We start from the raw sequence: 26,322 nt of genomic DNA on the forward strand, positions 1-26,322 counted from the left end.
ATAAGCGAGCGAGCGCTGCGTTGCAGCTCATTCGCGCTGCTGCTGCTGCACAGGCAACTGCATTGAACGCTGCCACCATGGCTTATTACAGAAGATATCGACGCCGTTCAAGACAGACCATATATAAAACAATTGAAGACGTCGAAATGCATCCGTCCATGCAAAGTCGTAACTGGTTGATGTGTTGTGATGCCTGCCCTTCAGCTATGTGGATGATGCACAGGCATCGGCTGTGGGTACTCTCTATTACTGCTGGCATCCATTTCGGTCAGTGGCCAAACCTGTGAGCCCAAACAGCTATGCCAGGCCAGAAGCATTGCAGTGCCCGTGCCAGTGGACAGTCTGGTGTCACCCAAAGCAGATCTAGCAGAGTCCAGAGCTGACAACCGTCCAACAACTCTTGAGGCTCTTAAAACCTATAGGCATGAACTTAAAAGAACTGAGGAACCTGTCAACAGCTACCTCTGGTAATGCATCCAAAACATTTTTCATCTGAGTCTTAAATGTTCATACTACTTGTTCTGCCTCCCTGTTCAACTGAGGGTGGAAATGAGGAGCCATGACAAAGTGAAGACCACTTGTTTTACAAAAATCTTTCAATTCCTGAGTTGTTGGTAACTATATGGAAGACTTTCCACTGCAAAAAGTTTTTACAAAGTGGAAATTGTTGCTGCTGCAGAAGAAGGCAGACAATGCACTACATACAGAAACTTAGAATAAAGAAGACACATCAAGTTGCAGACAGGCACAATTAAAAGACACTCATTAATTGTGCCTGTCTGCAACTTTATGTGTCTTTATGGTAAGTAGCAATCTGTCTTTCTCTACATTGTTGATATTAGTACCTGGAGTTTCCATTGTTTGAAACTTAGAATAAGTATCAATTACAATAAGCTAGTAGAAATTCAAAAAAGGTCTTATAAAATCTACATGAATGGGTTCCCAAGGCTGCTGTAGATGCAACCACGGCGACAAAGAAACACGGGGAGCCACCTGATGGGTAGCACACTGTGGGTAAACTGCGACAACTCGCACTATTTCCCCATCAGTGTCTGGCCAAAAAACATGTCTGTGTGTTAACACTTTTGTACGTGACTTCCCCCAGTCATCCACATGTAATAAAGGCATAACCTCATGCCAAAGGGTGGACAGAACTATAACCCAAGGAGTGGCATCCTCTGTAGCTAAGAGCAGCACTCCACCCCAAACAGAAAGATGATTTTTTAATGCAAAATAATTTCTCAAAGGATCAGAGTGTTGAAAAACTTTATTTAAAACAGGATTAGCAGCTAATGCGGCTGGAATTTTAGAGCTAGTAATGCGAAAACCATCAACAATACTTTGAGCTTCCACATCTAAATTACACATTGCCCAGAGCTCAGGCCACATGTTCCATCTGTGTTGAATGAAGCAGTATGGGCATGAAGGCAGTGAAGCATGAGGCTTTTGCTGTTGTGAAGCAGACTGTTGTCACAAATGAAGATTATCTATACTGCAACAGCATCTACATTCCCTTGTGAATTGAATGAAGGCTGCAGGTGGAGAGAGGAACCGATTTCTGAAACTTTGGAACAGGCTTCTGTCTGACCACCTCCAGCCCATGAAACTTCAAATGACTAAGCTATGTTCAATACTTTCATAAGCAAAGGATTTTAACACTGCAGAGCTCACTCTCAAACTTGAAAAATGTATGACTGAATCACAAACCATTTGATTGGCATAGAATTCCTTACGAACATTTGTCACCAAATTACAATGACCGCTAAGTCTATGTAGTTATTCTGCCAATGTACTGTATGACTGTTTTGGACACTTTTGACCGCAGTAAAACCCCACAAAGCAGCAATAGTGTGAGTATGTTTACAATGATAGGTAGAAAATAATTCACACATCTGATTGAAAGGAAGACTTAAGGTTTTTGTAAGAGGGCAAGCTGACACAACAACTGATAGCTGCAAGGTGAAATCCACAACAAAAAAAGAACTTTGCACAAGTTTATGTCTGTTTCTCCAAAGCAAGGAAATTTTGCTAGAGGCATTTTTTGTATCTCAGTATTATGCAGCATTGTTGTACACAGGGAACTGTGGCAGATATGTTGTTTGTGGGGCCACAGGTAGTGCCAACATAGTCGTTATAGCAACTATCAGTGTCTGCTGTTGCCCGATATGAGATTTAAGCACTGCCTCCATTGAAATTAAGCTCAAAAGACTAATGACTGAAGTGGAACATGTGGAGTCAAATACCGTGCTTTTCACCAAAAAGTGTTCTAACCCAAGAACATCGCAATTTATTGCTCAAGCAGTACACACACATGAAAGACAAGCTACAATACAACTATCAATATATTCATTGGTTCCAACGGGTGCAGCCAGCAGGCTATGCATGCAACTGCTATCATATTAGCAAGCCAGGAGGGCTCTGGTGACCAAATCAAGCACAAACTTCACGCACGAACCATGAAGCAGTGCACATAAAAAATTGGTAGTTACAGCAGTTACTGCAGAAATCTTACTGATTAATGCAAAATTGGAACAATGCTGCCAACATCACAAAACTATTGACACTCAGATTACATCACATGCAGTAGTCATTCCATTGATTCATAGTAAGGAAATGCTTCAATGTGGAATATGCCATAAAAACAAAAATATATAGCACATACTTACAACACAATTCACTATTCAATCCTTTTTCCATCAGTATCCAACCATGAAGAACAAATGTACATGTTTCAGTGACATTGATATAATAGCAAAATTTAAGGCTGCTTTGTTGAGACACATACAAGCAACAGTATTATATAAGTAAGCAACAGATGTTGGAAAAAATATTTATATACCTAAAAACCATCACAGACTTCCTTCACCCAAATTAGAACATTATAAGATTTTTACATACATGTTCAAGGTTGGACAAAAAAATGGACACTCTACAAACACATTACCATGCCCAATATGGTGTAGGAAACCGTTGGCATTAAAAACAGTTTCCAATCATCTCAGAATGGATAAATACAAGCCCTGTATGGTTTTCAAGGGAATCTTATACCATTCTTCCTCTTAAATAAAGGCAGGGTCAGGTAATGATGATGTAAGTGGATAGTGGGTGATCATGCACCATTCTCTCCAAAGTAGACCACAAAGGCTCATTAATATTGAGATCTGGTGACTGCAGTGGCCAGGGGAGATGTGACACTTCATCCATACTCACAAAACCAGTCCAGGACGATACAAGCTGTGTGAACAGGGACCCTACCACCTCTGAACACAGCATGACCACTGGACAACAAACACTGTTCCATGGGATGGACGTGATCAGCCAAAATGGTCACATAACCATTGGCAGTAAGGTGACCTTGCAGAGTAACTATGGAGCCCATAAAACACCATGATATGGCTGCTCAAATCATAACTGAACCCCCACCACATTTCACTCTTGGGACATAAGCTCTGTCAGCAGTTGGAAAGAGTATGAAACAAGACTCACCTGAACAAATGACATTCTTCCATCGGTCCACAGCCCATGTTTTATGCCTTCAACACCTTTTCATGTTAATGTTCATCACTGACATGTGGTTTTGGAATTCCCGACTCCCCTGCAATCCCCAGCTTCTGGAGCTCCCTTCATGATAGTTTGGTAGCGACAGGGTTCACGAGCACAACATTCAGTTCTGCAGAGACTTTTGCAGCTGTCATCCTCTTATTTTTTTGACACAGTCCTCGTCAGTGACAGTCCATCGCAATCCTCAGTACCTTTCCTGTGTTGTCTCCTAGTCGATGTTGTTTTTCCACTTTCCTGTATGGTGTATAAATTTTCAATATGGTGGCTCTTGAAACTCCAAACACTCCAGCTACCTTGGGTATGAAAGCACCCACCATATTAGCACCAACAATTTGCCAATGTTCAAATTCACTTGTCTCCGGGAGTTGGGCGAGGGAGGGGGGAGGGGGGAGGGGGGGGGGAAGAAACTCATCTTATTCATTTATTTTATTTTATTTTATTTTCCTGGATTGACACAAATTGCTTTACTGTCCTATCTGTGAATGATACTGGAGGATATTTGATGCTTCTGATTCAATAGCTGGCAGCTCTGCTACTAATCATTAGTACACTGCATATAAACCTTGATATAGCACAGTATGCTGAAGAACATGGATGACCTGCGTAAGCAGAAACGTTTCAGGAAGAAGAAGATGTAGGAGAACACTTACCATACCCCACTCAGAATGTGCTGCATTGACGCCCTTGTACTCTATGTAGGTAGCAAAACCTTCATTCAGCCACAAGTCATCCCACCATTTCAATGTCACTGAAATAAATATCTTGATTACAACTTACTCTAATCTGCACAAGAAGGAAAAAGAGAAGTTCAGTAATAGATATACTCCACAACATACTATAACTTACGACAGAAAAATTAAATCTGCCAATAGCCAAGTGGTGAGTGTATGTGCAAAATGTAATCTTGTGAATGTTTTTGGTTTTTAACTATAATTTCCTCGTGTAAAAATGAGTATGAGAAAGAAAAGAGGCAGAAGACATCTTTACAGCTCATCCAAAGTAATTTAGTTTTAATTTTTTAAATACTTCCAAGTTCCACAAGGAAAAAAATTCCATTGAACAATTTAACACACTTTTCTGTACCTACAATTTAATAGCTCTTTTTGCCTCTGAAGTATGACGAATGTTCAAATAACTTCGCTGCCTTAGATTTTCAAAATTTGTTTTATTATTGGTGCAACTATTTTAGTTCCAATTACTTGAATTCCAAATCTAAACTTATTATTTTTCTTGTACCTATTTATGTTTTATGCTAAAAGCAGAATCAACTAGGAACTTTCAGATTGAAATGCCATTTTTATTATTGTTACCATTTCTTCATCAATGCTAGCTCCCCAACAGATTTTCTTGCTTTAAACAGCTGCCGTTCTTATCATCTTACATTATCTATAGCACTGTATTGTTATTTTAAGATAGTGTTTTTATTTTTATTTTCCTTGTAATAAAGAGCAATATTGGAAAAGAAGTGAAGGCAAATGTGCATGCCATGTGACCCATGATAATAAACTAAGCAGATAGGAAATGGCTTCAGTTGCAGAGGCATATCTTGTATAACAAATAATGTTAATATAATAGAAGGAAACATTCCACGTGGGAAAAATATATCTAAAAAGAAAGATAATGAGACTTACCAAACAAAAGTGCTGGCAGGTCGATAGACACACAAACAAACACAAACATACACACAAAATTCTAGCTTTCGCAACCAACGGTTGCCTCGTCAGGAAAGAGGGAAGGAGAGGGAAAGACAAAAGGATTTGGGTTTTAAGGGAGAGGGTAAGGAGTCATTCCAATCCCGGGAGCGGAAAGACTTACCTTAGGGGGAAAAAAGGACAGGTATACACTCGCACCCACACACATATCCATCCGCATATACACAGACACAAGCAGACATATGGCCCGAGGTTCACCACAGTTGCCTCGGCGCCAGTTTTGGATGGCGCCGTTTTTCCATGCATGGTGTTCTTTAACCACGGCGACACGCGAACAGTTTATAAACTTAGATGTTTCGAAAATGCTACCACTCTTGGCTCCGAAAGCCTTTTCAGCATCAGATAAATACCGATACCTATCCGCATCACAATGATTGCACTGTTTTCAATGCCCTTCTGCTTGTGTCTGTGTATATGCGGATGGATATGTGTGTGGGTGCGAGTGTATACCTGTCCTTTTTTCCCCCTAAGGTAAGTCTTTCCGCTCCCGGGATTGGAATGACTCCTTACCCTCTCCCTTAAAACCCAAATCCTTTTGTCTTTCCCTCTCCTTCCCTCTTTCCTGACGAGGCAACCGTTGGTTGCGAAAGCTAGAATTTTGTGTGTATGTTTGTGTTTGTTTGTGTGTCTATCGACCTGCCAGCGCTTTTGTTTGGTAAGTCTCATCATCTTTCTTTTTAGATATAAATAATGTTAATATTTATTTCTGTATTCAGTTACATCAAAAGCAGATCTCATTCTGAAAGACATATTTCTTTTTCTTTTTTAAAAAACAGTTAAATAATAAGGATATATAAAGTTTAGAAAGGCAGCAGACGGAATGAAATCTCATACAGAAATTCCTGTTGTGAATTGTGAACGAGTAATTGTTTTCTTCACTGGCTTCGCTGTTTTCCTCTCTCCAATTCTTCTTGCCTCTTGCTCCATCAAAGAAACTTCCACTTCTAAATTTTTAACTATTTTGCATTACTGCTGGCCTGACTCCAATTTTTCCATTTTTTCTGCAATTATAATCTTTAGCATCTATGGAACCAATATTTTCTATTCTCTTACCATCAAAAATTAAAATCCAGTTGGAAACTGAATAAGGAATGGTGTCATACTGGCAGACCAAATCACAAAACATTGAAGTGAGAGAGGGAAATCAAATAACATAAAGTAGAAAGGTTAAAAATATTAATTTTTCAAAGCAAATGAGAGCACATTAACCTGTGTAAAAAATAATATACTTGAGTGTCATACAGAAGTTATGAAACACTTTTTATATGCTGAACTGAGTTTCTGAGACAAAAGAGTTAATGAAAACCTGAAGCAATATGTTAACACACACTAGCACAGAAGCTGTATGTTACAACACACTGACACAGCATTCAAGCTCTGTTCCATTACTGTTTCACCTATATCAGTGGTGAAATGTCACTGAAGATCTGTACTTCCATTATCCAAATACCATTATGTTTGACTTCTGAGCAACACAGCATTAATAACTGGCTCTGCTGGTCCACCGTTTACCATAGAAATTATCTTTTTTCTGCTTACTGCCTTACATTATTATAGTACTGATGAAATGTAGAGCAGTTCAGGATGCACTTGTTTACAGATTATGACACAAAATCAGTAGGGACATTTCTTCATCCTAGTTATTGCTACGTGATTTTTGTATTTTTACAAAAAAATTCACTTTACTGAAACCTCATGTGTGTATGTGTCATCATAAACTGTAGTACTTTCACATATGATCTACTTGATGTAATAGAACACCACCAGACATAAGTAGGCAAAGAACTAAACATGATTGCTGCAATGATGTGCTTAATGAAATTCTTAACTATGATGCAAGTAAATTCACAGTTCTTCACAAGATTTATAATGTTAACACTGAAGCATTAATTAATTTCACTATTCTACTGTAAAATATGAAAGCTTTTGGACTATTTTCCACTTACCTAAGGAAAACATGTCGAAAACTGTATTCTGAAGCCACAAAGTGTTCTCAAAAATGCCTCATTTAATTCAAAGTAGCTGACGTTTTTCAAAATCATAGAGTTTTATTTTTGTCAAGAGTAAATGAAATAATCCTTCACCTATTTTGCAAAGTAATCATGGCAAGAATAGGCAACTACATCAAGCAGCAAAGTTTTGATATAAACAAAATAGATTTTTCATCTTTAGTTTGCTACAGCATAACATCTAATATGACTTACTGAGGTTTCCAAACCACATATGTGCCAGCTCATGAGCAATGACTGTTGCAACTCTCTGCTTGTTAGAAACAGAGCTGATAGTCTGATCATACAACAGGTTAGTCTCCCGGAATGTGATGACACCCCAATGCTCTGTCGCTCCGGACACATAATCAGGAATGGCAACCATATCTGCAGAATTTAAAAAGAAGAAAGTGCTGAATGTTGTAAATATATAATTAATCTACGGTAATGTTTCATAACAGTAAATATTTTGAGGAAGAATTCTCATTTTCCTCATCATCAGGGACTGCAACAAATAATGGAAAAACAAGGGTCAAAGAAAACTACTACTATTCTCAGAAATAATTTAAATAAGTTATGACCAAAAGGTAAATCTCAACACTCCTAATTAGAAAGGTACAAAAATTTTGAAAACTGGAACATATGCATAGCCTGCATTCCTGATATTTCATAAACAGTTTGAGATATTAAAACAAAGTACTTGTCTAAATGTAGTATCCAAATGGTGAACATTCTACTGTACACTTCACACCAAAAACACTTTTATTTGATGAGATATTGAACACCTACATCTTTGTAATCTTTTTTTAGGTATACAAGAGTTCTGAAACGAGGGGCACAGTGATATAATGCTCATTAATGATTGCAGTGAAGCTTTTTGCAGAAATAACTGGGAATTGTGCTAAATATGAGGAGCACTGTTGGTGACGAGAGACATTTTCACTATGGTGTCTTGCATATACTGTGTAGAAGAGCTGGACCAATGTATTGAATTCTCCAATTTGGACATTTCTTCACTATTTTTGCATGAGTTCCACTAATAACATTACCAAGCATCAGATAGTTGCATTTCTTTTTAACATCCCTCAATTGCTATTAAAATGAAACATTGTCATATGAAAAAAGAAAATCTGCAAAATTGTCAAACAATAATATCTTAACCCAATCTCAGCACAGTTTCAGGTCCCAACTGTTAAAGCTGTTGAAAATATTACTTCTTTGGTGCAAGTCTATTCTGAACCAAAACTATCTGCTTGTGACATACTAGTTGATCTGTGTGAGGCATTTAAGTAAATAAACAATAAAATATTACTGGAGAAACTTTGAAGTTATAACATCTGAGACTTAGAACTCTCCTTCATTGTCTCCTACACTGTAATGGTCACAAACTACACCAATGAAAAATTGCCGTTCTTAAATGGTACTGAAGGGGTTCCTTAAGGATCAAAGATAACCAATGAATATGTTAAATTCTGGGACATTAAGAACTGGTGTAACCACCAAAAGGTTGAATGCAAGCATGCAAACTTGCATGCACTGTCTTTATAAGTGCTGGATGTCAGTTTGTGGGATGGAGTTCCATGCCTGTTACACATGGTCTGTCAGTACAGGACAGTTACTGCTGATTGTGGGTGGCACTGAAGTTGTCATCCGACGAGAGACCCATATGTGCATAACTGGAGACAGATATGGGGATCGAGCAGGAAAAGGTAACATATTAACACTCTGTATAGCATGTTGGGTTACAAAAGTGGATTGGAGCACGCATTATCCCATTGGAAAACACCCCCTGGAATCCTTTTCATGAATGGCAACACAACAGGTCAAATTTCCAAACTGATGTACAAATTTGCAGTCATGGTGTGTGAGATAACCACAGAGTGCTCCTGCTGTCACACAAACTTGCACCACAGGGTATAAATCCAGGCATAAGTCTAAAGCATCTAGCATGCAGACAGGTTGGTTGCAGGCCCTCAAATTGGCTTTCATCAGAAAACACCACAGACATTCACCCTGCCCTGCAATGAGCTCTTGCTTTAGACCCGTGAAGTCATACACAGCGATGGTTTGGGATCAGTGGAATGCATACTACAGGCTGTCTGGCTCAGAGTCGTCCTTGAAGTAACTGATTTGTAAGAGTTCATTGTGTCACTGCAGTGCTAACAGCTGCTCTAATTGCTGCTGCACAGTCAGTACAATGCATCAGAGCCATATGCTGAACACAATGGTTTTCCCTCTTGGTAGTGTCAAGTGGCTGTCTGGAGCCCTGTCTTCTTGCAAGCGTACATTCATAAACACCGCTGTCAGCAATCATGTACAGTGGCTACATAGTCTTACCACAATATCACAGAAGGAACATCCAGTTTCTTGTAGTCTTATTACATGATCTAGTTCAAACTCAATGATGGGCTGATAATGGTGTCTTCGTCACCTTAAAAGCATTCTTGACTAATGTCAACTCACCACGTCCAATCTCAAAGGCAATTACCACTCATGACCATTAAAGTACACTACGTGATCAGGAGTATCTGGACATTCCCAAAAACATAAGCTTTTCATATTAGGTGCATTATGCTGCCACCTACTGCCAGGTACTCCACATCAGTGACCTCAGTAGTCATTAGACATTGTGAGAGAGCAGAATAGGGCACTCTGCAGAACTCGTGGACTTCAACGTGGTCAGGTGATTGGGGTCACTTGTGTCATACGTCTGTATGCAAGATTTCCACACTCCTAAACATCCCTAGGTCCACAGCTTCCAATGTGATAGTGAAGTGGAAATGTGAAGGGGGATGTGCAACACAAAAGCGTACAGGCCGACCTCGTCTGTTGACTGACAGAGACCGCTGACAGTTGAAGAGGGTCGTAATGTGTAATAGGCAGACATCTATCCAGACCATCACACAGGAATTGCAAACTGCATCGGGATCCACTGCAAGTACTATGACAGTTAGGCAGGAGGTGAAAAAACTTGGATTTCATGGTCGTGCAACTGCTCATAAGCCACACATCACGCCCGTAAATGCCAAACAACACCTCACTTGGTTTAAGGAGCGTAAACATTGGACAATCAAACAGTGGAAAAACGTTGTGTGGAGTGACGAATCACGGTACACAATGTGGTGATCTGATGGCAGGGTGTGGGCATGGCGAATGCCCAGTGAACGTCATCTGCCAGCGTGTGTAGTGCCAACAGTAAAATTCGAAGGCGGTGGTGTTATGGTGCCCTATCACAGCACAGGCCTACATTAATGTTTTAAGCACCTTCTTGCTTTGGGGATGGCGATTGCATCTTTCAACATGATCGAGCAACTGTTCATAAAGCATGGCCTGTGGTGGTGTGGTTACATGACAATAACATCCCTGTAATGGACTGGCCAGCACAAAGTCCTGACCTGAATCCAATAGAATACCTTTGGGATGTATCAGAATGCCGACTTTGTACCAGGCCTCACTGACCTACATAGATACCTCTCCTCAGTGCAGCACTCTGTGAAGAATGGGCTGCCATTCCCCACAAAACCTTCCAGCACCTGATTGAACATATGCCTGCAATAGTGCAAAATGTCATCAAGGCTGAGGGTGGGAAAACACCATACTGAATTCCAGAATTACCGAAGGAGGGCACCACATACTTGTGAATCATTTTCAGCCAGGTGTCCGGATGATTTTGATCACATAGTGTATGTATTTAAAGCAAATCTGATTTGTATCCTCATAGCAGTGCCACTAATGCCACTTTTATGCTACACGTAAATTTTTTTTAAAGATATCATCTTTCAGATGAAGAAACATGCATGCCAATTTTTGTTTCTGTTAGTGTATTTGTAAATGACCTGTCCAGTAACATGGCATGTAAATCTGTACCTTACACAGATGATAATGTTAATAATTCCAGAAAAGGTGTGAACAAATAGAAACTAAAAAACAGAGTAACTTAAATTATCAAAACTTGGTTTAAAGGTAATGAATTTTCTATTAATTGTGAAATGATTGTGAACATTATTTTCAGTTTATCCATTACTAACACTGAATGAACGCCTTGATATATCAGGATTTGTAATTGACTTGGAACAGTCATACAGAATACATGTGTAAAAAGCTGTCATTTGTTAATTACCTGTTGACTGAACTATACATGTGTGTTTCTGAAAAACTGTTGCTTAGTGCCTATTATATTTTTTTCATTGTCATCTAAGATACAACATTTTTTTGTAGGATAATTCTACTGAGGCTAAAAGAAAAATAAATTATGTGGTAGAAGAAGGGCATAGGTGTATGTCTGGAATTTTCATAACAAAAATATCTTATAGGCCTCATTTTAAACTGTATAACAATAATGGAAATTCCTGGATGGAAAAATATATAAAATAAGGAAAAGGCAACCAGTATAGTGCACTGGTGCATGGCACACAGAAACATGTAATAGAAAACAGTTAACAACAGCTTTTGAGATCTAGCTTTTTTTCGTACACACATTCACACATATAAACACACAGACACCCAAATGTCGTCTAACGCAATCTGTACATATAATACTTGATTAAAAAGAAATCCTTTCCACACACTTTACCATTTTGAAAACTGTTTGAAAGATGATCCAATTACTGATTGATTTGTATGAGTGATAGTACTTCCATTCAAGAATGCAATAGCACAAGTACAAGTACTGACTCACTACCCAGCACATGAAAAAGAAATGAAAACATGTTCTTTTTCTGACAAATCCTACAATGAGATAAGAGATCACACACATGTGCACAGGTGTGTGTGTGTGTGTGTGTGTGTGTGTGTGTGTGGGAAGGAGGGGCGGGGGGGGGGGGGGGAGGTTCCTTCTCTGGTTTATTAAAGGATTTGTCTGCAAGCTAGCACATCTTCATTCTTTTCTTTGTGCATGTCAATGATTCAACACCTCTGCTATTCAATGAGTGGTCTCCTTTATGCCTAAATTACTTACATTCTACTGGAACTTTCCATACTATATTTAACTATGTTTTCTCCAATATGTCAATCCCAAATACTGAAGTTATTTTTGCTAATACTCATGACCATATTGATTTGATGTACAAGCTTCAGATTTGAGTTTCTGGAGTGTTTCAGTAGTGTAGGCAGCAGTATGCAGACGGGCATTGTCGTGCAACAACACAACACATTTTGACAGCAATCCTCGGCATTTGATTTGAATTGCAGGCATTAGCCTGGCAGTATGCATCTCACTGTAACATACACTGTTTATTGTTGTGCCCCTTTCCCCATAATGTTCCAGTACTGGACCATGTGCGTCCCAAAAAATCGTAAGCATCAGATTTCCTGCGGACGGTTGGGTCTTGAACTTTTTCCATTCCACACTCTGCCTTATACAGGGTTATTACAAATGATTGAAGCGATTTCACAGCTCTACAATAACTTTATTATTTGAGATATTTTCACAATGCTTTGCACACACATACAAAAACTCAAAAAGTTTTTTTAGGCATTCACAAATGTTCGATATGTGCCCCTTTAGTGATTCGGCAGACATCAAGCCGATAGTCAAGTTCCTTCCACACTCGGCGCAGCACGTCCCCATCAATGAGTTCGAAAGCATCGTTGATGCGTGCTTGCAGTTCTGGCACGTTTCTTGGTAGAGGAGGTTTAAACACTGAATCTTTCACATAACCCCACAGAAAGAAATCGCATGGAGTTAAGTCGGGAGAGCGTGGAGGCCATGACATGAATTGCTGATCATGATCTCCACCACGACCGATCCATCGGTTTTCCAATCTCCTGTTTAAGAAATGCCGAACATCATGATGGAAGTGCGGTGGAGCACCATTCTGTTGAAAGATGAAGTCGGCGTTGTCGGTCTCCAGTTGTGGCATGAACCAATTTTCCAGCATGTCCAGATACACGTGTCCAGTAACGTTTTTTTCGCAGAAGAAAAAGGGGCCGTAAACTTTAAACCGTGAGATTGCACAAAACATGTTAACTTTTGGTGAATTGCAAATTCGCTGCACAAATGCGTGAGGATTCTGTACGGCCCAGATTCGCACATTGTGTCTGTTCACTTCACCATTAAGAAAAAATGTTGCTTCATCACAGAAAACAAGTTTCGCACTGAACGCATCCTCTTCCATGAGCTGTTGCAACCGCGCCGAAAATTCAAAGCGTTTGACTTTGTCATCGGGTGTCAGGGCTTGTAGCAATTGTAAACGGTAAGGCTTCTGCTTTAGCCTTTTCCGTAAGATTTTCCAAACCGTCGGCTGTGGTACGTTTAGCTCCCTGCTTATTCGTCGACTTCTGTGGGCTACGCGTGAAATTTATCCGCATGTGATCAACCGTTTCTTCGCTCACTGCAGGCCGACCCGTTGATTTCCCCTTACAGAGGCATCCAGAAGCTTTAAACTGCGCATACCATCGCCGAATGGAGTTAGCAATTGGTGGATCTTTGTTGAACTTCGTCCTGAAGTGTCATTGCACTGTTACGACTGACTGATGTGAGTGCATTTCAAGCACGACATACGCTTTCTCGGCTCCTGTCGCCATTTTGTCTCACTGCGCTCTCGAGCGCTCTGGCGGCAGAAACCTGAAGTGCGGCTTCAGCCGAACAAAACTTTATGAGTTTTTCTACGTATCTGTAGTGTGTCGTGACCATATGTCAATGATTGGAGCTACAGTGAATTTATGAAATCGCTTCAATCATTTGTAATAGCCCTGTACTCTCCGGCTTCTAATGATGGATTCATGTTTCATCACAAGTAATGATCCTGTCTGAGAAGTTGTCCCTTTCGTTACCACAGTGAACCAAATGTTTTTTGCCCATGTCCAAGCATGTTTGTCTATGTAACTGTGTGTGTTTTGGGATCCATCTTGCACAAACTTTATGAAACCTAAGTTTGTTGTGGATGATTTCGTAGGCAGAACTGTGACTAATTTGCAGACAATGTGCCACTTCATCAATAGTTAATCGTCTGCGTAAGAGAATCATTTCACATGAATACTCAACGGTTTCTTCATTTGTGGTGGTAAACGGTCATCCGACTTTTTCATCATGCATAACACTTGTGCTACCATTTTGGTATTTTTCAATCCATTCGTAGACACTTTGTTGTGGCAAAACACTGTTCCCGTACTGTACCAAAAGCCTTTGATGAATTGCTCTTCTTTGGTGCAAATAGACAGCGGAGCGGCCATGATTAACAGCATGGCAGCGATAATGAAACTAACTTAGCCGCTTGAAAATTGCAACGATATAACAACAAATAAATAAACGTGCCATGAACATAAAATGACAGTACTATCAATATAAACAAAAATATAACTAAATTGCAGATAATAATTGACTTACCCTCATACCTTCAATATATAAGCAGGTTAAAAACTTGTAAGTATTAAAACATACAGAAAGTAATCATTCCTTTGTGTGTTATCAGTCCAAACACTGGTAAACTATTAGGCTTGTCTGTGTTGCATGGGAAATCATGTGTAAAAGAACAGCAATATTAAGTAGATATATTTAAAAAGAAAGATGATGAGACTTACCAAACAAAAGCGCTGGCAGGTCGATAGACACACAAACAAACACAAACATACACACAAAATTCTAGCTTTCGCAACCAATGGTTGCCTCATCAGGAAAGAGGGAAGGAGAAGGAAAGACAAAAGGATATGGGTTTTAAGGGAGAGGGTAAGGAGTCATTCCAATCCCGGGAGCGGAAAGACTTACCTTAGGGGGAAAAAAGGACAGGTATACACTTGCACACACACACATATCCATCCACACATACACAGACACAAGCAGACATTTGGAATGACTCCTTACCCTCTCCCTTAAAACCCATATCCTTTTGTCTTTCCTTCTCCTTCCCTCTTTCCTGACGAGGCAACCATTGGTTGCGAAAGCTAGAATTTTGTGTGTATGTTTGTGTTTGTTTGTGTGTCTATCGACCTGCCAGCGCTTTTGTTTGGTAAGTCTCATCATCTTTCTTTTTAAATATATTTTTCCCACGTGGAATGTTTCCCTCTATTATATAGCAATATTAAGTAGCATATAGGAAAAAAGGAACAAATTAATTAAAACTACATTTTTCATTGTTTTGAGAAGATATGGGAGAAAATGTAGTGAATATTGAACATGGACACATATCACAAAGTGACAGATATTATTAACACAATTTTTAATCATTTTCATCAGTAAATGGTAATATTGAACGAATACTATTATATTTAGTGTGTAGGTATGTGGAGTAATTTCTCACCAAGCTTTGGCAGTGGGTAGCCAATGCCAAAGTAGCTGATATAGTATTTTGTAATTGCAACCCCGTCTTCCAGTGCAAATGCTGTCTTGCTGACTTGGGCAGGACTTGAGTAGACACTAAATGGAAATGTAGTGCCATCTGCATTCAATATAGACACAGGGGCTAGACGCTGGAAGTCACTCACAATGAAGCAAGCAAGGTACGTTACCATGGGAACACTCTCTGCAAACTGGACTGTTGTGAAACCAGTATCTGGAGAATCATTCAGTTCACTCTGCAACAACATACAGAAATTGCATAGTAGTGCTAGAACAGACTGCAGGTAGAGTAACTCTTTAAAAATATTTCATGTAATTGTAGTTGAAATTATTGTATAAATCAACATGTGTGCATAATTTGCACATGTATTATTGAAATGTAAGTATCAGCTCCCATAGAAATACAAAAATAAAAGAGAAAAATTTGACATTTCTGCTACAGCTGCTACTCTGAAAAGGTATAGTTTCATTGCAAAGGTTGGAGAATATGGATACAAATACCATGTCTGTTGAATAACTTCCAACTTTTACTGCTTGAGAATCATAAATTGGAATGTCAAAGAGAAAATGCAGAGAGAGTATTATTTATTTATTTTATCTTTAATTCTGGGCTTCTTATGCCAGAATCAGCAAAAGTCACAAGCAAACAATGAAGCTGATTTGTTAGCAGACATTCATGCGGAACAAAATAATGTGGCAGCTTGGGTATTATCACCGTTGGGTGTTTTCTGATATATAGTAGTATTTGAGGACTCTAAAAAGTAATCTGTAGAAATTTACATCAAATTAATATTTACAATCAGTTTTACATTAAATATCATCCAAGAATACATTCTCATAAAAATATTAGTTGCCTACTTTTTCTACTTCTAAATGGAAATTGATGCAGATGTAGACTGACAACCCACATTGTCGTCTTCTTCTTCCTTCCAACTATTAGGCCTCTCAGCCTGTTGCAGTCTTGCTATCTATCCCTTGCTACCTACCCCTTGGTCGACCTAGTGATCTTACACCACTGAGGTGGTAGTGCAGCATGAATTTTGGGATCCTCTTTGAGCTCATTCGTTGTAGATGTTTTCTCCAATCGTTTTGGTAATTCCGAGTATAATGCATGTTGAGTTCCATTAGTGATTTCATTTGGTGTATCCAGCCATTCCTCTCAAAAATTTTATTTCACAGTCTGCTAGTCTTTTTCACATATTTTGTCTTTTGAGGTATGATCATGGTACAAACAAAGATTGTAAATGGTTTGTTGTTATTTTCGTAAGTTGTCAGAAGCTTAAAATTTACCATAGACTCAAAGCCTAATAGTAATTGTGATAGTACAAGTGGAAAACATTAATAAAATGAAGCAATTCTTTGGACTGCGAATGTGCTAAAGTAAATCATTGATGACAGTTATAGCAATCATAGAAAGAAGACTGAAAGCATTTCTGTAGATTTAAATCTGCTGATAAAATTATTTACTGATTTGTGAAGATATAACAGGTAATATTCACCTCAACATTCATGTTGGAGAGAGCATGGTAGCCCTCAGTGGGACGTACAATTCGTACAGAAAACCTCGCCTTAAAGCCTGGCTCATCAAAGCATGGGAATGCTTGTCTGGCATATGTTGGCTGGAACTTTGAAGTGGCAATATTCCTGCAACAACAAAATAATATTTAAAAATCATATTAATTGATTGTGCTTCCTACATTTCCTTTTTTGAAATTCTAATAACTTAATACAGTATCTTTTACAGTTAAACAGAGAAAAATCATCTATTTGCCAATAATGGTAGAGAGAGATCTCTATTCATCAAAAATCAGCAGTATGAAAAAATATTATGTAAAAATGGTGATTGCCCTATCAAAGACATTGGAATTCTCACACTCAATGCCAGTACCTCTGCTACATAATAATATTTATTGTTAGTAATAAAAGTCAATTTCACGTGAATCATAATTTATGCTATACAAGAATAAATTCCTGGTAAGCTGCGTGTTCTTATCTAGTGTTCAGGATGAGTTGTTATTAGGGTTCTCGACACACAACAGTATAGTCAACTGCACTCTGACACTGTTCAGTTCCGTATCATTGTAGGAGAATCAAGCAGACATTATACCACTTAAATCAGTACAATAACAAAGGGTATGCTACTAAAGTTAAGTAAAGATTAGTTCGAACACCACAGTGCTTACTAGCCTTAGCCCTATTGGAAGTGGTGAGCCATTGCCTTCATCTGACAGGAGAGCTGACTTAACCAGTTAGTTATAGGAGGGACCTACAGTTCAATGTGAACTTCACACCACAGCGTGACTGACCTGGCATTTTTTACATTAATAAGTCACTGCTCGAGTTGAAAAAATTTATGACAGGAAAAATATACTAAAACCTACTTAGGATGAACCCTGGACCTCTGGATTTGTATCCTGCCACTAAGTGAGGGCATGTAAAAGGTGAAAGTATCATAAATAGTATAAAAGCTGTATAGATATTCTGTGGAATATTGGTTTCATTCCTCTGTGATGCAGCACCTAGCCTCCACAGTCTCATATTAGGTAAGTGAGCAGCAGGAAGAGGGGGTTCTGTTCCTTTGTCTATTTTATCTTCGCCATACCTCACAGCTTGTATGTTTTTGTTGCTATTTCCATTCACGTGCAATGTTGTGCAGACTCATTCACTTCATGTTGGAGGTTGTTAGCATCCAGTGAGCTCGAACTGTCAATGTATGTAGCACAGCATTCAGTTGGTGTAGTCAGTTTCCTGGACACTTTGTTTCATGTCCTAATTTGCTGCTACATGTCCAGTGCACTTCTACATCCAGAAAAGCAATTGCTTTGTTATTTTCTACTCCTACTGTGAAATGTTCATTTTTATGCAAGCTGTTAAGGTGCTGATGAAATCTGCATAGTTCTGCTTCGTCATGTGGCCATATGACAAACTTGTCATCCACATACTTCAGCTAACGAAGTGGGTACAGCAGGGCGGAACTTACAGCTGTTTGTTCCCGGTTGCTGCATCCACCCTGTTGGCTCAGGGGACGTGGACACAGATTTATCGCATAGCCTTACTGGGAAGCAGAACTATGTATATTTATATTAATAGTAGAAAGCAATCCAGACAGTAATAAATTATCTATTTTAAATTCCAGTAATTGGTTTCAGTCCAGAAGACCATCATCAGATCAGAGGCTCTAAAATGGGTGACATTTATCATTTATTTTATTATTAAAATATTACATATTATTGGTGTACTCTTCAATGATGCCAAAATATATGTGGATTTCTCATCAGCACCTCACTAGCTCATATAAAAACATACAGTTCACACTAGAAATAGAAAATAATGGGGTAAATCCTTTTCTGGACGTAGGAATGTACAGAATGTCTGGTAACAAAATTAGGACACAAAGTGTACAGGAAACGAAGACACACCAACAGATGTCTGCCTGTGGAGTTGCACCACCATCCACTACAAAAGAACACCATGTCAGGTAAGACCCTGTGTTGCTTAGGCTGCAAGATCTGAGATGTGTTGCCCAGGAAGGATTCTTCCCATGAAGGATACTTTCCACGCTGCAGGCATCTATGAACTTCAATGCAAATGTGACAAATTCTACACTGGTGAAACCGGCAGACTGGTTAGCACTCATAAATGAATGACATGTGTGGCTGGACCAACACAACAAATCAACTGTGGCTGAACACCACCGGGTCAGTGGCTGAACTATTAATTTTCAATGTGCTTGCTCAGCAGTGAAAAGTACGGGAGGCTACTGAAATAATCAAAATGCCCTAACAGCATGAATGTAGAGGATGGCTACAAAATACTGATGGCCTACCTGCCAGTGATCCCAGAGCAGCAAACAGTGTTTGTTAGCCATTCATCAGCTCCACATCCCAGAATCAATGCTCTTAACATGCAGCCACAAGAGAACAAAATATTACCCCTGGGTACAAGCTGCTGATTCATTATTGCCAACTAATCTCCTGTCAGAGTAGCACAAGCACTACTCTACCATACAGCTCCATAGCAACTTTCACTTCAAACTGTTCAATGGCACCCTAGAGTATGACACTGGTGTTCACCTGACAACTGAAACAAGTGGTATACAGGGGAAGACTATCACCAGAACCATTATATTGGCTTCCAATGTGCTTTTAAGAAATCATCTATTAATGTCATCTTTTTTATATCTTTTAATCATTGTTCAAACACATGTAACCTTTGGCTGAAGAGTGGTTGTTTTATCTGCCTTCAGCCCACCCATTTTGTGGGGGACTGAAATAACAATAAAGGAAAACAAATGGACTCCAGCAGTTTGTCACCTTGATGAGGACCACTTCCAAGATAGTCAAAATGTCAGTATTTTACTTATTTTTAGTGTTTCATTCAAACTGACACTGGTTGTGTAAGCCTATGACTTATATTATCAATATATACTTCTTTTCATTTCTTTTACACATGAGCACAGAATGAGTTTACATTTATTATTAGTTTTAGCCATACACTGTAAAGTCAACACAATGGATTATGAATAATGGGAACAAATCATCATTTGTAAATTAATTAAAAGATGTATAGGCTTGTTTGCTACGAAGGATTGCTTGTTTGACTTAATCCCGTGATAAATGCATTTACATTCATTTGACTAAGTTTTAATAGCCCCTGGTCAATTTTAGATATTTGTAAGTCCAATTTCATTTCATTTTTACATCATTTCCCATTTAATTAAGTATTTCAAATGCATCTGGAACTTTACATATTATTGAGTCAGTGGAAACTAATGATTGGCTCTCTTTCAGCATTACTATGTAGTTTGCAAAGCCACAATGGTCTTGTGTAAGCTACCTAACAACTCTGTAGAGTATTTATTTATTTTATTTATTTATTTAAATGTCAAGTTCCGTAGGACCAAATTGAGGAGAAAATCTCCACGGTCATGGAATGTGTCAGTACATGAACGTACAACATAAAAAGTAATAACAGATAAAAATAAATGTTCATGAACCTGAAAGAAAATCAGTCCATAAGTTTAAGCAAACGCTATCAGCAACACAATGAGAATCATCTTAATTTTTCAAGGAACTCCTCGACAGAATAGAAGGAGTGACCCATGAGGAAACTCTTCAGTTTCGATTTGAAAGCGCATGGATTACTGCTAAGATTTTTCAATTTGAGTGGCAGCTTATTGAAAATGGATGCAGCAGTATACTGCACACCTCTCTGCACAAGAGTTAAGGAAGTCCGATCCAAATGGAGGTTTGATTTCTGCCGAGTACTAACCCAGTGAAAGCTGCTTATTCTTGGAAATAAACTAATATTGGTAACAAGAAATGACAATAAGGAATATACATATTGAGAGGCCAATGTCAAAATACCCAGACTCGTGAAAAGAGGTCGACAAGAGGTTCGTGAACTCACACCACTTATTGCCCGAACCGCCCGTTTCTGAGCCAAAAATATCCTTCTAGAATGGGAAGAGTTACCCCAAAACATAATACCATATGGCATAAATGAATGAAAATAAGCAAAGTAGACTAATTTATGTGTCGAAATATCACTCACTTTCGATACCGTTCGAATAGTGAAAATGGCAGTATTAAGTCTTTGAACAAGATCCTGAACGTGGGCTTTCCACGACAGCTTACTATCTATCTGAACACCTAGGAATTTGAACTGTTCAGTTTCACTAATCATATACCCGTTCTGAGAGATTAAAACGTCAGGTTTTGTTGAATTGTGTGTTAGGAACTGTGAAAACTGAGTCTTACTGTGATTTAACGTTAGTTTATTTTCTACAAGCCATGAACTGAGGTCATGTACTGCTCTGCTTGAAACCGAGTCAATGTTGCACACAACATCCTTTACTACCAAGCTAGTGTCATCAGCAAACAGAAATATTTTAGAGTTACCCATAATACTAGAGGGAATATCATTTATATGAATAAGGAACAGGAGTGGCCCCAACACTGATCCCTGGGGCATCCCCCACTTGAAAGTACCCCACTCAGATCCCACATCACAGCCGTTATCAACATTGTGAATAATGACCTTTTGCTGCCTGTTGATAAAGTAAGAGGTGAACCAATTGTGAGCTACTCCCCTTATTCCGTAATGATCCAACTTCTGGAGCAATATTGTGTGATCAACACAGTCAAATGCCTTTGTTAAATCAAAAAATACGCCAAGCGTTCGAAAATTTTTGTTTAGCCCATCCAGTACCTCACAGAGAAAAGAGAATATAGCATTTTCAGTTGTCAAACGACTTCTAAAGCTGAACTGTACATCTGACAGCAAATGGTGTGATATAAAATGATCAATTAACCTTACATACACAGCCTTTTCGATAACTTTTGCAAACACTGATGGCATAGAAATAGGTCTGAAATTATCTACATTATCCCTTTCTCCCTTTTTATAAAGCAGCTTTACTACTGAGTACTTTAATCGCTCAGGAAACTGGCCATTCCTAAAGGAAAAATTACAAATATGGCTAAATACAGGGCTAACATGTGCAGCACAGTACTTTAATATTCTACTAGACACTCCATCATAACCATGAGAGTCCTTAGTCTTCAGTGATTTCATTATTGTCTGAATCTCCCTCTTGTCTGTATCACAGAGGAGTATTTCAGACGTCAATCTCGGAAAGGCATTTGCTAAGAAATTTATATGATTTCCTGTAGATACTAAATTTTTATTTAATTCACCAGCAATGCTCAGAAAATGGTTGTTAAATACTGTACATATATCTGATTTATCAGTAACAGAAATATTACTACTGCAAACTGACTTTATATCGTCAACCTTGTGCTGCTGACCAGACACTTCCATCACAACTGACCATATGGCTTTAATTTTATCCTGTAAATTAGCTATTCTATTTGCATACCACATAATTTTTGCCTTGCTAATAACATTTTTAAACACCTTACAATACTGTTTGTAATGGGCTACTGTAGCTTGATTGTGACTACTTCTAACATTTTGATATAATTCCCGCTTTGTTCTACATGACATCCTTATCCCACTAATCAGCCAACCGGGCTGTCCATTACTGCTAGTACCCCGTTTAGATTGTTCTAATGGAAAGCAACTCTCAAAGAGCATGAGAAATGTGTTATGGAAAGCATTGTATTTATCATCTATATTATCGGCACTATATACATCTTGCCACTCTTGTTCCTTGACAAGTTTTGAAAAACTCTCTATTGCTGTTGGATTAACTTTCCTACGTAGTTTGTAATTAAATACGACATTGGTTAGAGTACAAAAACCTTTTAGTGTTAAAATTTGTGCATCATGGTCTTTTTACTAACAGAATACCCATCCAGTAATGAAGAATGAATAAAAATATTGTCTATGACTGTGCTACTGTTACCCTGCATCCTAGTTGGAAAGAACACAGTTTGCATCAGTTCATATGAATTTAGGAGATCTACCAACATCCTTTTTCTTGCACAATCATGATCAAAATTAATATTGAAGTCACCACATAGAACTACTTTCTGGTACTTCCTACAAAGTGAATCAAGAACCCTCTCTAGCTTAAGCAAAAATGCTCTGAAGTCGGAGTTAGGGGACCTATAAACAACAGCAATTAGAAGTTTAGTTTCACTAAATTCAACTAATGCTGCACAACTTTCAAATATCTGTTCAGTGCAGTGTCGTGATATGTCTATGGACTCAAATGAAATACTGCTTTTTACGTACAGAGCCACTCCCCCACCCCGCAAGGAACTCCTTGAGAAACAGCCAGCTAATCTGTAGCCTGATAAAGGAAGCCTCTGAATTATCAAATTATTTAAGTGGTGCTCTGAAATACCAATAATTTCACAGTTAACATCTATTAGCAGTTCACTAACTTTATCTCTAATACCTCTTATATTTTGATGAAATATGCTAATTCCTTCTCTACTTGGAAACATTACATCCTCTGGAGGTGAGCCCTAAGTTAGAGGCAATTCCTTTAAGCAGGTATACCTATCAGCTGACTTCAGTCTAAAAAAGGTGCAGCTGTAACACCAACTACTATAGGAATTTTTCCATGAGTGATACCACCACCACCACCACCACCACCCACTACACTGTCACCTATAAGCTTACCTTCCCATACTTATTGAGGTGCAGGCCATGCCTAGTGAAACCCCATCTACTGATAGACCCAACTGGCACCACTGAGATGTGATCCATGCCCTCCGCCATCAGTGCCCTCCCCAGCCCCACATTAACGCGCCTAACAGCCGCATTAAGGTGAGGCCGATCATGACGCTGAAACAGTTGCATGAAATGCACATTAGTACCACCAGTTTGAGTAGCTATCTTAACCAAGTCACCACTGACATCATATTCCCCGTCCCTATCGAGACTGTTCCCTGCTCCACCCACTATCACTACCTGATCCTCTTTCGTAAAAGTCTTACATAACTCCCCTATGCTTTCAGTCACCAGAGCCAACCCTGCACTAGGCTTCACAATGCTGGTGACCTGGTACTCACTCCCCAACACTTCCTGCAACTGCTGGCCCACACCTATACTGTGGGAACTACCTAGCAGCAGAACCTTCTTTCTGCTAGATTTTGCAACTAACCTAGGCCTCCTAATTGCTGAGGACTGCTGCAAGTTACCTACATCTACAGCTACACGAGGCTCCTCTCCACTCAACTCTGACAGTTGGTCGTATCTATTGTATGTATGCAAAGTAAAACCTCCTCTTCCTAACTACCTTCTTGCCAACTGCCAGTTCCCATTCCCCACCACCCTTCACCCTCCTCAACCTATCTAGTTCCTCCTTTGCACATTGTAACTGCACCTGAAGGGCACAGATCTTATGCTCCTGCTCCTCTATTAACTTGTTTCTACTACAGATTCTACATTCCCAGGAGAGGATCTCTCTAAAATGACCACTGGCTTCCCCACTGCACTCCCCCCAATGAAAATACTTTGAACAAATCCCACACCGTAGTCCACTACTCACAAACCTACGAGAGAGCCCACACCTTTCACTCATGGTAAATTTTACAGTTACTGAAAAAAAAAACTATACATCTACGTTACCAAAGTTCAGTTACACCAGTAGAACTATTTAAGAACTAACAATAATGGTCTCGAAATTCTCTCCTACTAAGAAAGCAGCTACTTGTATTAATACTACTACAACACAGCCGATACCAATACCAGCAAAACTTCACAAAATTATTAGCTACAACCAAAAAATTAAAACTACCACTGTAACACTAAGCAAAGTTAAAACACTATATGAAAATTTTACTGAAATATTTCACTAGAAAGAATAATGAACATCAGTTGAAAACTAAAGCACGAAAATTACTAACGACTTCAACACACTGAAAACTCTCTAAAACACAGCGAGCAAACAATTACAAAAAGTTTATTAAGTCGTTATTTCGCCACAAACGGCACGCAACACCGCTGAAATCTATTAAATTTAATAACTGTATTACAGAGCACAAATAAGTTTGTCAGTACTTAGCTTATAACCACTACAGCTGCAGTGCATGCCGCAAAATGTAAACACACTACTGAGGCGTGAGGCTTCTAACAATATAGTAATAATAGTAATATATGGGAACAGCCAACTTCCTTTTCAGGACAGAAATAGTAATGATTGAGATGACATGGATGTTTCTTTCAATTTTTTACCCTGTAGATCCTCTAAACATGAAGATTAAATAATTAAATTTTATAGCAAATTAAAATTTCAGTGAACTACAGAACCTTTAATTCTGTACAGGTAAAACTATTACAGTATTTCACCTCTAGTATGAATGTACACCAAATAATTTTGAATATTAGTAAATCATCATAGAAAAGTTATATCAGTGATGTAATAGTGACATACTGTATGTACATGCTAAGAAGCTCTCACTGTGGTTGCCGACAGAAATTTCAGAATTGACTGAAATTGAATGACATTGACTGGTAATTACTAAATGCTACTAAGGAATAACTTCAACTAGCAGAGAATAGTTTGTTTATTATGTCTGTGCATGAAAGCTGAAGTTACACACAAAATTAATGATTGTTGAAATGTTATATGTAACTAAGTTTAAAAACATCTTATTTACTGAAATGTTTGATGCACTAACAAACAGTTGCCTGCTTGCTAAAACTGACAGTAACTGGCAAGCAATCAACACCAATTGCAGTTTTTCAATTTGTAATGATACAGCACCATCAAAGCTACGTTGCAGTGTCTTCTCCGAGTGCATATATAGTACTTGTCCCATTCAAGTACTTAGGCAATAAGAATTAATATGCATTTCATATACTAATACCTTCTGGTGTTCTCCTTGGAAGAATGTGACTTGAAAAGAAAACAATGTGTTACTTACCTTAGCAGATTAATTGAAAATCATCTCAGCAGCAATTCTGGCTCTGCATAGCTTGCTTTTTCAGCATTTATCTGACATGACCTTCATACAGATAATGAAGGCAGTCTCACATTTTCATTGCAATCACACATTTCTTAATTTTTATCTCTTCGTTATAGGCTACATATAATGAATGATTTAGCAATTTAATCAGAAGTAAATGAAGTATTGCGCAAAACAGTATTCTAAAGCCAGACAAATAATAGTCACCCATAAATAGTTTTTTTTTAGTGATTGGGCATTTATCATAGAGTAATAATTTACATTTTGCTAAATTGTGTATGTCTGTTACATGTGAGTATAACGTGACCACATCTATACAATGAAAAGTGTCAACAAATGGATTACACATAAATAAATAAAAACAAAAAATAATACATAACTATCCAACATCATGTACAGAG

The 26,322-nt window shown here is 38.5% G+C and overlaps 1 protein-coding gene across 1 annotated transcript in view; it reads right to left on the bottom strand.

Moving 5' to 3' along the window:
- Window positions 1-26,322, bottom strand: part of LOC126158956 (glutamyl aminopeptidase-like) — a 478,517-nt gene that overhangs the window by 68,398 nt on the left and 383,797 nt on the right. Inside the window, exons 5-8 of the mRNA XM_049916478.1 lie at window positions 17,036-17,180; window positions 15,499-15,772; window positions 7,478-7,648; window positions 4,212-4,309 (exon numbers count right to left, since the gene is read on the bottom strand). Coding sequence (XP_049772435.1) covers window positions 4,212-4,309; window positions 7,478-7,648; window positions 15,499-15,772; window positions 17,036-17,180 — 688 coding nt within the window. The remainder of the gene's footprint in view (window positions 1-4,211; window positions 4,310-7,477; window positions 7,649-15,498; window positions 15,773-17,035; window positions 17,181-26,322) is intronic.

Source organism: Schistocerca cancellata, chromosome 2 (assembly GCF_023864275.1).
Source record: "Schistocerca cancellata isolate TAMUIC-IGC-003103 chromosome 2, iqSchCanc2.1, whole genome shotgun sequence".
Classification (NCBI taxonomy): Eukaryota; Metazoa; Arthropoda; class Insecta; order Orthoptera; family Acrididae; genus Schistocerca; species Schistocerca cancellata.